At 40.6% G+C, this 12,267-nt stretch overlaps 1 protein-coding gene and 2 long non-coding RNA genes across 21 annotated transcripts in view; 1 reads left to right on the plus strand and 2 right to left on the minus strand.

Moving 5' to 3' along the window:
- The window catches only part of MBNL1 (muscleblind like splicing regulator 1), a 179,709-nt gene extending 174,195 nt beyond the window's left edge, over positions 1-5,514 (minus strand). For 12 of the 18 annotated variants that reach the window (XM_045903538.3, XM_045903527.3, XM_045903526.3 and 9 more), the window contains exon 1: positions 5,374-5,514. Coding sequence is in view for 1 of the 18 variants with exons in the window: in XM_045903524.3 (XP_045759480.3) it covers positions 4,679-4,825 (147 nt within the window). In the remaining 17 variants the exon portion in view is untranslated. Of the gene's footprint in view, positions 1-4,248; positions 4,579-4,678; positions 4,833-5,373 lie in introns of those variants that run through there. The other 6 variants (XM_054504355.2, XM_064586231.1, XM_045903541.3 and 3 more) reach the window with 4 other exon arrangements.
- On the plus strand, positions 4,865-9,832 carry LOC135363849 (uncharacterized). Its single transcript, XR_010410051.1, has 2 exons — positions 4,865-5,024; positions 5,393-9,832. It is a non-coding gene; the product is annotated as an uncharacterized LOC135363849 (long non-coding RNA).
- A 443-nt stretch (positions 9,833-10,275) lies between these two features.
- Positions 10,276-12,267, minus strand: part of LOC129045381 (uncharacterized) — a 93,863-nt gene continuing 91,871 nt past the window's right edge. For both annotated transcript variants that reach the window (XR_008505052.2, XR_008505053.2), the window contains exon 4: positions 10,276-11,666. This is a non-coding gene — a long non-coding RNA (uncharacterized LOC129045381). The remainder of the gene's footprint in view (positions 11,667-12,267) is intronic.

A 12,267-nucleotide genomic window follows, 5' to 3' on the forward strand; every position in this document is an offset into this window, starting at 1 on the left:
AAATAGAATATCTCAAATCAGCAATGTAATGTTTATTTCATATGATTAAACTTGTTCCCATGATCTTCGGGTCTTGTTAGCTCTTTAAAACAAGTTCATTCTTAGTTAATACCTCCCAAACTGTTTTAAAATTGAGAATATAAAGAAAACCCAGTTTTAAACATAAGTTTTGGGGCACCTGGGTGGCTCAGTTGTTAAGTGTCTGCCTTCGGCTCAGGTCATGATCCCAGGGTCCTGGGATCGAGCCCCGCATGGGGCTCCCTGTTCAGCAGGAAGTCTGCTTCCCCGTCTCCTATTCCCCCTGCTTGTGTTCCTTCTCTCACTGTCTCTCTCTGTATCAAATAAATAAAATCTTTAAAAAAAAAAAACAAAAACCCAAAAAAACAACTATAAGTTTCTCTTAAAAGTCCTTTGGAGGAAGAAATATCAGCTAGAGAAGGAATGGAACGGACTTGATATCTGCATAGACATCAGCCTTAGATTATGATATTTAGCACAATTCTTTTCAATAATATGGCATTATTTAACTTCCAGATTATTTGAATAAATTAGCATTGTCTTGGGAACACTCGGCCTTCACACAAACACTTACATAAAAATTGTGTCCACATTTCATGGGAGTATTACCCTTATCAACTCTTATTCACCTCTTTGGGTATATAGAAGATACAACTCTCAATTTCTTAAAACAATGTCCAAAGAGACGACAGTTTTTCCTTGGGAGCATATACACTACTGGAAGCATAAGTTATTTCAGAAACATCTTCACCTTTCTAAAAAAAAGTTGATCTCAGTGGAAAAGGAATTCTTCACTCTATCCAATATGGCTGTATATCATCACGAGATTAATATATCTTGAACTGTTTTAACAAAGGATAATCACAGAAACCTGAGTAGGATCTCAAAAACAGTGGGGAAAGTGCCAAATACGTAATGTCTAATACTGTAACATAAATGCTTTAAAGATTCTTCATTTTTATGGATGTCACAGACACATGTGTTAAGATGCCTCCTGGAAAATGTGAATAATTATCTGTAAGAGATGTACTAGGGTCATTAAAACCTAATAATAATAATACGTAAAACACTGTAACCATGTATTTGCTAAGTGTTTTTTCAAGGATATAGCTGAAATGTTTACATAAATATATATCTTTATAATATGAAAAACACTACATAAAAATCAATTTCCCTATCTCATCTAAAAATATAAAATATGTCTAGACACACTTAATGCCATACGTCAATAGCTCTTCTTGAATTCCCTGCTTTGCAATCAATAGTTCTCCAACCATTAGCGAATACGCTCCATGACTCATCAGAAATTATACACGAAGTTAATGGCGATCAGTGCTCCCCCTCACACTCCATACATGCATGGACACTAATGGCGGTTACGCCTCATACAGCAGGAGACAGATTCAAGATGGCACCTAGCCAGGAGGTCACTCTTCCAAGCTCCTCTATAAAAGCTGCCCTCCCCCCAAAAAAGAACCCACTATATCCACCCTGTCCTATATCCTTAGCAGCCTTCAAGGAAGTAAAAGTAAGCATGCTTTATATGGGTAGAAAAGAACTGCATTTTTTCAGCATAACACTCACTGTGTATGGCAAAATGTACTTTGGTTATGAAAATATCTGAGGGGAATGTTTCCAGGACCTCTGCCATTGTGCTTTGTTTGCTAGTCAGATGCTTTCTCAAGAATGTGTTCAAATTATAAAGACAATTATCTCCGTGTATAGAAATCTTTCAAAAACCATACTACCACAGAAACCTATTTTTACCTTTCTTAACATTCAAAACAAGGCCTCATAGCCTACAAGTGAAAATCTCATTTTTGTGAATTTATTAATCTTTGATTAACATGTGGTCAGGAGTTTGTTTGGATTTACTTGATGTTTTTATTTTCTAAGGAAGGAAAGTCATAGGAAAGGAAAATACGTATTAAGCATTTGAGGATAATTGCTATTTACCAAAAACTCTATTTTAAAATAAATTTTAGTGACTCGTTTATGTTTGGAAACTTCAGGACAATGATAACTATAGTGTCTCTAAAATGTTCCTAAGTAGCAATCATACTCTATTCTGGCCTTTGAGAGGTGTTAAAACTCATCCCCTAATTATAAGCCTTTTCTCTCTTATTACTACCTCACCATTAAATCTCTAAACTAAATAGTAGTTTTGAGGAAATAAAAATAGATGTTAGGTAGTGTGTTTTCTCAAATTTTGGTTACAATGGATAAGAAAGACAAGGTACTTCTATGTATAATAAACTTCTTTAGCTTGTAAAAATAAAAGTCAATTTTATTATATTTTAACCAGCAAACTCTTTCAGCTTTCTCTCAGAATGCTGCTTCCCTGCTTTGTTCTAGAACAGCACTACCCAATGGAAATACAACACAAGCCACATTTGTTATTTTAGGTGTTCTAGTAGTCATATTTTTAAAAAGGGAAAAGAAGCAGGTGAAATTAATCTAACAGTATATTCTATTGAAACCAATATATCCAAAATATTAGCATTGCAACATATAATCCATATAAAAATATTAATCAGATGTTTTACATTCTTCCCTTCCTACAAAGTTTTCCAAATCTAGAATGTATTTTATACTTAACTAGCCACATTTCAAATGCTCAACAGCCCCATGTGGCTAGTGGCTTCTGCGCTGGACGGCACATTCTAGATTTCCAAAAATATGAAGCTTTTTGGCCTAAAAGGCCACCACTTCAAAATCTTCCCATGTAACATCCTCTATAATCAGTATTGCTGCTGGGATTTTATATTAAGACAAACATTTAAGTGAATACATTTCATTTTCTTCCTCCACTTCCTCCACCCCAGTGACCTATTCTCTTCAGCTTCTTCTAAGTGAGATCTGGGATGTTCTCTAACCTGTGCATCCTCCTCACCAAGCAGAAAACCAGAAGGTGAAGCAAGGCTATTCTCTCTCAGTTTCCATAAATAGATATATCAAATACAGGCCTAATGAACCACAACAGGGATAAATGCAAGGGCGATTTTTTTGCTTACGATGAAAATAAGAAAGAAGTTTTTTATAATAAAGTAACACACCCTTACTCAATGAGAAAATGATTTTACTCCCCGCCCCCACCGACCCCAGGAGAAACCTTGGGATATTCTTTTCTTGATCTAGAACAGAACCCAGTGCTTCATTTCATAGGAATTCTGTGCCCAGAGGAAGAACAGAATGTTGGAAACAAAATTTAACGAATTCAACTTGGAGTCTAAGTTTGTCTCAAATGTGGAAACGTAAACACAAGCAATAATATTTTAAACCATAAAACACTTTGGATTCTCCACTGGCATGGCTGCATAGAGTATCACACTTGATGTGTGTCTGCACACAAATTTGTTCTTAGTTACATGAGAAAAAAATTAAACTAGGCCCATGTGAGCTTTTCTGAGTCTCTTAGTAATAATAAAACCCGATTATTATGTCTTAAGTGACACTGTAATTATAGACGGATGGATGAACAGGTTTTCTGGTGCTGACCCAACCTGTTCCCTAAAACACAAAAGGCAACTTTTGTAGTCCTCACTGAAGAAACCCCCCATTAAACAATTAAAACTAAAAACTAATGTCTACATTTTGAAAGAAGGCCAACAAAAAAAAAAAAAAAAAAAATTCACCCCCATGCAAATGGATGAAAGTCAGGACACTGTAGGTTTCCTAAAAAACAGTTTTGAGCTGTAGTTGTCACCGACTTTAAGAAAGCAAAGATATAAGTGACAACAATGTGCTTTCTCAGGCTACAAAAGAACTTTATTCGGTGTCTCTGGCTTTAACTCTACATCTAAGACGTTCTAAGTATTGAAACTAAGTATTCTTTAGATGAATTTTACAGTCGTTGAACTTTCATTTTAACCTGCCTTAGTGATAATAGTTTATCTCAACAGCACGACAAGGAGAAACACCAACGCTCTCAGGAACGCACACAGATAACACGGAGTGGATCACTTATGCTGGTATAGAATAGTTAGGTCCTAAATACCTCTGTGGATAAACAGACACCGTGTTCAAACCCAGGAGGGAGGAACATCGTGTCCACTGGTGTAGTATTTCAAAGCGCCTTGCAGAGGGCCTGCAAATCCAGAGGCATTAATTATGACTTCTCTCTCGGTTTATTAATTTGTTTAAGAAATTCCTCAGAGTACGACAGAGTTTACCATCCGTTTGCTATCGCCCGCGCCGGTGGGCACACAAAGTAAAGACAGTGGCAATAACCTGTCTGGCAGCTTCTTACTCCGTCTTAATCCTAGGCAAGCACACTCCACGGAAATGCACCACCAAATCCCAGCAGCCGTATATTCTCCCGGCCGGGGAGAGACTTAAAAACACAACCACTCTTCTAGCAACACCCGGGTAGTTGTAAAGTGCTGTGAGAGGGGCAAGCATAAGCTCCACCATATACCTGCTCGTGTTACAGGCTCTGGAATCAAAGTATTCTCACATGACACATTACTACCAATAACAGATTCCGGCTCCGTTTAAAAAAAAAAAAAAAAAAAGTGCAGGGGTGGGGGGGCACATATTTGTCCTGCTTTTGTCTAAAAACCAGAACCCAAGTACTAACTACTTTCCAGTCTTTTCAACCTTTCGTGAAAGCAATTCAATCAACCAACTGCGGCTCCACCCAGAGAGCGTCTGTACTTACTTTCTTACAGTTTTTGAGTGACGCACTACAAAACGATGAAGAAAAAAAAAGAGAGAGAGAGAGAGAGAGGAGCCCTCTTATGCAGGGCGTCTTCCGCCCTGTAAACTTGGCAAAAGGCAAACTGGACTGAAATACAGCACTCTCCATATAAGGAAGGCCAGCTAAACATGTCATGCGTAATTTATGGGTAGCAGGCAGAGAATTAACCTTTGCGTGCACATATTTGGCCCAGATGAAAACCGGGCTGGACGGCAGCCCCCGGGGCCAGGGATGCGGGATCTCTTGGGAGAAACCGCGGCTCGCGTCCGATGGACTCGCATCTCCGCCTGACGAAGGTCATTAAGTTGTAAGTACACTTCCACGCACCTGTTTCTTTCATTTCCCCCCTCTTTCTCTCTCTCTCTCTCTGTCTAGGCTGCCAAACTGGAAGCTGGCTGCGCTCTGACAGTGTCCGCAGCGCCCGGGGAAGGGCTGCTCGGAGCTGGGCTGCAGCTGCAACCTCCCGCTCTCCCCCTAGCTCGCGAGGGTGTGCGATAGGAAACCATCCACCGTGGCCAGCCGGCCTCTGCCGCTACGAGACGCAGCCGGCCGAAGCCTCCTCTCACTTCCTCCTCCAGCCACGTACAGCCCCGAAAGAGTACAAACAATGCAGAGCAGCAGAGCAGCGCAAGGAAACGGCGAAAATGGAAACTTACCTCTCACATTTTTTTTCAGAGGCAGCGCGACTGCCGACCGAGTGCCCAAGGCATTGTGGGAGTCATGATTCCAAGAGGCCCGCGATTTAAAATTGAACTTGTCAGTTCCCGGTCACGGGAGCATTGTGAGCGCCACAACTCATTCAGCTGCAGTGAAAAGGCTGTTGCATGTCGCTGTGCAGCCTCTTATCGCCGAGGTCTGGTTTCCGCTGCCGCTGCTGCGCAGCCCCTCCCCCGCCAGCCCAGCCCCACCAGGAAGCCCGGGGCGGACTCGTCGAGCTCCCGGACGCACGCGGCGGCGAAAAAACGCTCTCCAACTTTCCGCCGCCCTCCCGCCCTCGCCCGGGCCGCGCTGGCGCCCCGCAACCGAACAAAGTCCGCAGGGGGCGGTCGTTGCCGCTCGCGGGTCGGCGCCGGGAGCACAAGGAAACCGGAGCCGGCGCTGGCGAGGTGCATCCCCGCAGCCAGCCGGTGGTATCTTCCATCTTACACGTTCAACATTGTAACAGCCGAGCTATAGTGCGAACGGGACGCACCCCTACTACTTTCTGCTCCTTCCGACCAGCCGGGCGGACACATAGGTTCGTTTTTTAAAGAGGCCGGCGGATGAGGCTTTTTGCAAGGAAGCCGGCAAGGTTAGGTTGAAGGTGAGAATCAGAGCGGCAGAAAACGGCAGGGATCGGATGGGGCTGCCGCCTTAAAATGCACCACACCGTTTTGGAACCTGGATGGCTCACAGGCGGGAAAAACATCTGCAAGACTGCCAGTGTGTCTCTTCCTCAAGTAGCAGGGTGTCCACAGTTTTGCAGTTCTTTAGTAAAACTGACTGTCACGCAAGCACAAAAAACTCCCCCTGCAGCTTCCAGGCTAGCTTGTAAATAATATTTGGAATGTAAAATCCCCTTTCTTCCCAACTCTGCATTACATGATTTATAGGAAGCAGAGACCCTTCTCTGAAAATAAAATACCATTTTCTGAAATACTGGAATATTCCAAGGCAACTAGGTCATATTATTGTTGGAGCAACACAGACCACAGCCCCAAATCATAATTCATTGGGTGTTATAAGATGCAACTTGGCTTCACTTTGAATGGAAAGAATTCTGGACTAAAGTGATGTGATGATGTTTTGGAGATTTGGGGGCAGAATTTCCTTTGAATTTAAGGAATTTTGATAACTTGTTCAATAATGATTCTAATTTAAAACATCGGTTCCATGTTTTGGACAAAATTTGGAATGAAGTGGTGGATATGGTGCCATGTTCCTCCTACAACTTTGTTGTGTTAAAGAGGGTGGCGCCGGCTTAAGAAGGAAAAGGGAAAACATCGTGAAAGGTGCTAAAGTTCAGGAGTAAGAGGCATTAATAACAGACTTGAGTTCTGACCCTTGGCTAGATCCACAAAACAGTTAATATTGTGCACTGCCGCCTTCCATAACAAATAAATTAATTAATGGCCCTACTTCTCAGTGTTAATCATTGAAAAGTACCCAAGTGCACACACAGTTGAAGCAAACTAAAAAGGACACTGACGCTTTCTCAGAGAACAGGAATGGGCGTTCTCTATCTGCCAATTAGTAGCTATGAGGAATGCCTTTTTCTTAATTCAGCATTCATTTCAACAACTACATCGAACGCCTGCTATGCCAGAGATACGAGAATGGGTAACACAGCCCCTACCCTAGAGGATAATACTCCTGCTAGGGAGAAGACAAATAAACCAATTAACTCTGCCTCAGGGATAAATGCTAAAATGGTGTTGGCAAGCCAAAGGGGGCCTGAGGAGGGTTAGGGAAGGCTTCCTGGAGGAGTTATTTTCAACAGGTGCCTTGAAAAGTGTATAGCAATTAACAAGATAAGATGGAAAGGGAGTTGAGTCTGGTCAAGTGGGAGAAAAGAGCATGGCAAATACAACGGACCTGCCAACTTTCGTGTTAGAAGTGAGGGAAGGATAAGTGTAGGGGAGTGGCAGGAGATGAGCTAAAAGTAGGTCTGTTTTAATCCAAGGAGCCTCAGCTTTAGTCTGAAAACCATGATGAACTGGAAGAGTTTACACAGCAAGGGGATAGGTAGAGTTTGGACTTGTATTTCAGAAAGATCCTGTGGCAGCAGCTTGAGGGTGAATGGGAGTGTGGGGTGGTGGCCCATAGAAGAAGGGTGAATGGGTGTGGACAGACTGGAAAAATGACTCATGCAGGGAATGAGGAAGGGAGGAACCTTGGGAAGCTCCCAAATCCCTGGCTTAGCCTACTGGATTGTTTGCTACTTGCCTTTTAATGTCTTCAATTTGCCTTTCATTCTCCATGACAACGGACCCTGACTTCTGAGCTGGGCCACCTATGCGTCTGCTAGCAGGTTGGTGCCCTAGCCGGCTTCCACGCACCTCTCAGAATGTCCAATGAACCGCTAAGGCCTAATCCCCGTTGTAGGAATTTATTTTCAATTGTTCTCAGACCCCTGTAGACTTCCAAGTTACAACTTTGGTGTTCTTTTTTCTTGTGGGTTAGAAAGTTTGCTGTTTGGAGCAACGTGGTGAAAAGCAGGACTTTGAACCTGTGTATGGTGCAAGAGGGGAAATTATTTTTCCAGTTCAGCACTGGAGGAGGGGGGAAGTTCTGGGAACAAAAGAGAAATTGAAACTGAGACAGATTTTCTGCTCCACCGAACAGATTACAAAGAAATACAAGAAAGACCCTTGAATGTTGGAAACAGTAAAATAAACATCCTCGTAAATGACAAAGAAGAGAAAAAAAATGTTATTTTATGTTAGATAAAAGAAAAAGGGATGCTTAAGAAAAACTCCTATAAAATAATGGTCAATCTAGGATTCAAAAATGAATCAAAATGAATTGTGATATAAAACTAGTTTGCCACGGATTTAGCTTAATTTATTATTATTGATAATACTATAACATGAGTAATGACGCTGAAAATTTTGAAGCATTGTAACAAACACCAGATCATATGTTAAAAATATTAAACCAGATTGCCAGCTTTCAGCTACCAGTAGCATTCTGACTGCGTTTTAAATTATGGAAATTATTAAAAAAATCATTAGTAATAAAAAGTAAATAGTTTCCCATTTAGAATACCACTGATATTCCCTCAGTGCCAGGAAAGCATGAGCAGTATGGTTTCTTTTGCTTCTGTGAAGTGTACTTAGAGTTCATGGGCTCATGAGTGAGTAGATCCATAAGTACAAAAAGAAGGTCATTTGTGGGTGGAGAGGGAAATTAGAGAAAACAATTTCAGATGAAATAAAAACACATTTTCAGATAAAGGAAAGAATGTTCACTGCAGGTTCCTGAAATATTTCAGACCATTCAAGTTTTAATTATACCAATGAATCCCAATAGAAATGCAGTTAAGGAGTATGGTTTTTAGAGATAATATCAACTAGCTGGTTTACCAGTAATACAGATAAAGGAAATGGTAGCATTTATCTTTTTCACCCAACTGGGAGTCTTTAAGGCACCTGTGTGAGTGTGTGAGTGTGTGTATGAATTGTTATCTTCCTTGTCCTACAAACCGCATTTATAGCTCAGTAAGTTCTCACTGCCTCCCAGATGTAATTTGGCTTTCCTGGCAAAACAAACAAACAAACAAACAAAAAACTCAGTGAAAACATCCCAAGAAGGTATGCTTTTTAAAAGTCAAAATATGAAAAGGTCTGGAATCACTGATCTAGGAATGTTGTTTTTATTATACCAGGATAAAAATAATCCATTGCAGGAGAGTGCCAAAACAGACCCAGATGTAGATCTTTTGCTTTCTAGTCCATGTTTAAATACATATGGTTGAGAGAAGAAGCTTCTGGAAGGCAGGGAAGAGTTGGAAACGTTTTGGTATGGAGAATCCATTTTAAGCAGATACATTAAATGTGTCTCTATTAACTTTCACAGTGGAGGAGGGAGGCACTCTTCTATAGCCTGGATTCAAACTTGTTTAGGTATCTGAATAAATATACTGATAGAGTCAGATGATTTTAGTTTACCTTCAAGGACCTTATATATTTCACACACCAAGTTTTTAAAATCATAGCCAGTATTTAAATATAAATAACTTATATTCTATTATGTATTGTGTATTATGTATATATAATATGCTATATAATACAACACATTGTATGTATAATTTTTGTGCCACTTAATGTATAAACCGCTTAAGTGTGAAAATATTATGTAAAATCAACATATTTGTCTTAAGATGTTTATAAAGATTAAAACTGAGTTACAAATATTTGGACATATCTCAAGCTATTTTAACTAAAGCTTGAATCTAAATCAATATAATTATTTTGACATCTGGCAATAGGGCAATATAAAACATACATTTCAGAATTAAAAGTTTAGAACCACAGAATTTTAGTTGGGAATGGAGTGTTGGAGACTATCTGGCCCTGTTCCTTTGTTAGACCAGAAAACATTGTATAAGTAAATTGGCACCGTGACAGAACAGAACTGGCATCAATGTCTTCTGACTCTCCTGGGCCATTTATTGTCATTGCTTTTCTTAAAAACACTGGGGGCAACAAGAAACTCTAATATAGACATAAACGTTCCCCAAGTTTAATGTAAAGAAGGGCCACCCAAGATTTTCAGTATAGTTCTTTATTCCTCTATTTTTTCTTTCCTTTTTTCTTCTTCTTCCCACTTTCCCCCTTCTTCCATCCTTCTTCCTATCAGAAAATACTCTTCACATAATCACTCTGTTCCATATTTCACAAATGTTTATTGAGCATCCACTGTGCTAAGTCCTGTTCTGGGTAGTAGAGTTTGAGATAGGAGCACAGCCCAAACACTTCCCTCAAGGAATTTACAGGCTGCTAGGAGGAGCCAGGCACTACACAAGGAAAGCATAAACATAAAGAAACAGGTAAACATGGGAAGCAATTTCAGATGGCAGTAAGCGCTGTGAAATAGGAGAAAGCAGGTTAGCGGGACTGGGGAGGGAGGGTGTGTGTTCAAGGGCATGGTCAAGGACTGAGGTAGTCCGAGATCAGCAGAGTCCTCAAGGAGAGGCAGAACACTGGCGGAAAGACCATTCAAAGGAGTGGGAACTAGAGGTCTTGAACCTTGAATCCCGATTTCACACTAGAGCTAGGAGTCCAATGGTGAATAAAAACAAACAGGACACCTAACTTCAAGGAGCCTACAGTCAAGTGAGAAAAACAATGAATCCTAATCAAATGAATCACACTCAAAATGTACAACTGCAGTCATTAGACTTGTGGTCAGTGGGAACTAGCCAAGTGTTTGGTTGTATTAGAGGTGGAGGATGGCACGCGATCCAGATTTGGTTTTCACAGATATAACTAGAGTACTCTCTTGACTGTTAGTGTGGAGGCTAATGGTCTAGTCCCAGAACAGAATGCAGGAGTTGCACCAAAAAGAGTGGGCTCTGCCAGGAGGGCAAGGGGCAGCAAATGGCTGGAGGCCAGCAGAAAACCCTTAACAGTGAGATACAGTGAACATTAGAATCTTACATCTGAGAACTGAAGAGAATCTGTAAGGTGACCACCTCCATGCCTTGAGGGAAGTGAGATATTTGGGGGGGATACACACACACTTGCACACACTTTCTTTCTTTCTTGAAGTCAACACAGTATAGAAAATTCAAAATGCCTGAAAACAGAATATTTTTTATATAAATCAGCAGTGATTCCAATTCCCAGAGATAGTCACTGGTCATACTACAGTTTATATTCTTCCAGGTTTTTCTCAACACATTTTTACATAGCTGACATTGTACTTACTATATATGCAATTTTGTGTTCTGTTTTCTTTCCCACTTAATCTCATAGTATGACTTTATAAAACAAATGGCATCTCTCATGTCATTCATTTGAACTTTCATTTATCACATGAGGTTATGGGGACTGGACAATTGACCCTTGACCAAAACCTCGCAGCTAATGAGGGGCCAAGACTCCTGACCCACAGTGTAGTGTTTCACAACCTATAACCCAGATCCTGAATTAATGTGTCTAATATGTAGTATATTGACATTCTACCTGGGATATACACATTTTTTTAATAAGAACTGTCACTAAGGAAAAGAAAATGTACAGTAATGGTCTTTTAATAAATAAAGCAGTTACAAAAATAAATACAGGGATGCCTGGGTGGCTCAGTCGGTTAAGCGTCTGCCTTCGGCTCAGGTCATGATCCCAGGGCGCTGGGATCAAGTCCTGCATCGGGCTCCCTGCTGAGCGGGGAGCCTGCTTCTTCTGCCTCTGTCTGCTGCTTCTCCTGCTTGTGCGCTTGTGCTCTCTCTCTGACAAATAAATAAAATCTTAAAAAAAAAAAAAAAAAGATGAATGACATACAATTTGAATTTTCCTTTCTTATTTGGGACACTGAGAAGCAATCTTCCTCTATTTGCTAACAGAGTTATTACAAAATAAGCAAGCAAAAATTTATGTGACATAATGCTATATAAAGATGTAAGAACTCAGGAGTGTGAATTAAGGCAGTCATTTTGGGAAGTAACTTGGTATTATCTGGAAAGGCTGAAAAAGAAAATTTTCTATGACACAGCAATTCCAGCCCAGAAAATACACCCTAAAGAAACAAAGGGTGCCTGGGTGGCTCAGTCATTAAGCATCTGCCTTTGGCTCAGGTCATGATCCCAACGTCCTGGGATCAAGTCCCACATTGGGCTCCCTGCTCGGCGATGACAAGCCTGCTTCTCCGTCTCCCTCTGCCTGCCGCTCCCCCTGCTTGTGGTCTCTCTCTCTGACAAAGAAATAAATAAAATATTTTAAAAAATTTAAAAATAAATAACAATAGATATGAAACAGGTAGCCAAGAAGCCAAAGTGGACGTATTACCTATGCATGTTTATAGTATATAATTATATGTAATATTATGAAATGCTTTCTACCATCTCATAA

Source organism: Mirounga angustirostris, unplaced genomic scaffold (assembly GCF_029215605.1).
Source record: "Mirounga angustirostris isolate CCGP_5_RB_7025 unplaced genomic scaffold, mMirAng1.0.hap1 SCAF_1, whole genome shotgun sequence".
NCBI lineage: Eukaryota > Metazoa > Chordata > Mammalia > Carnivora > Phocidae > Mirounga > Mirounga angustirostris.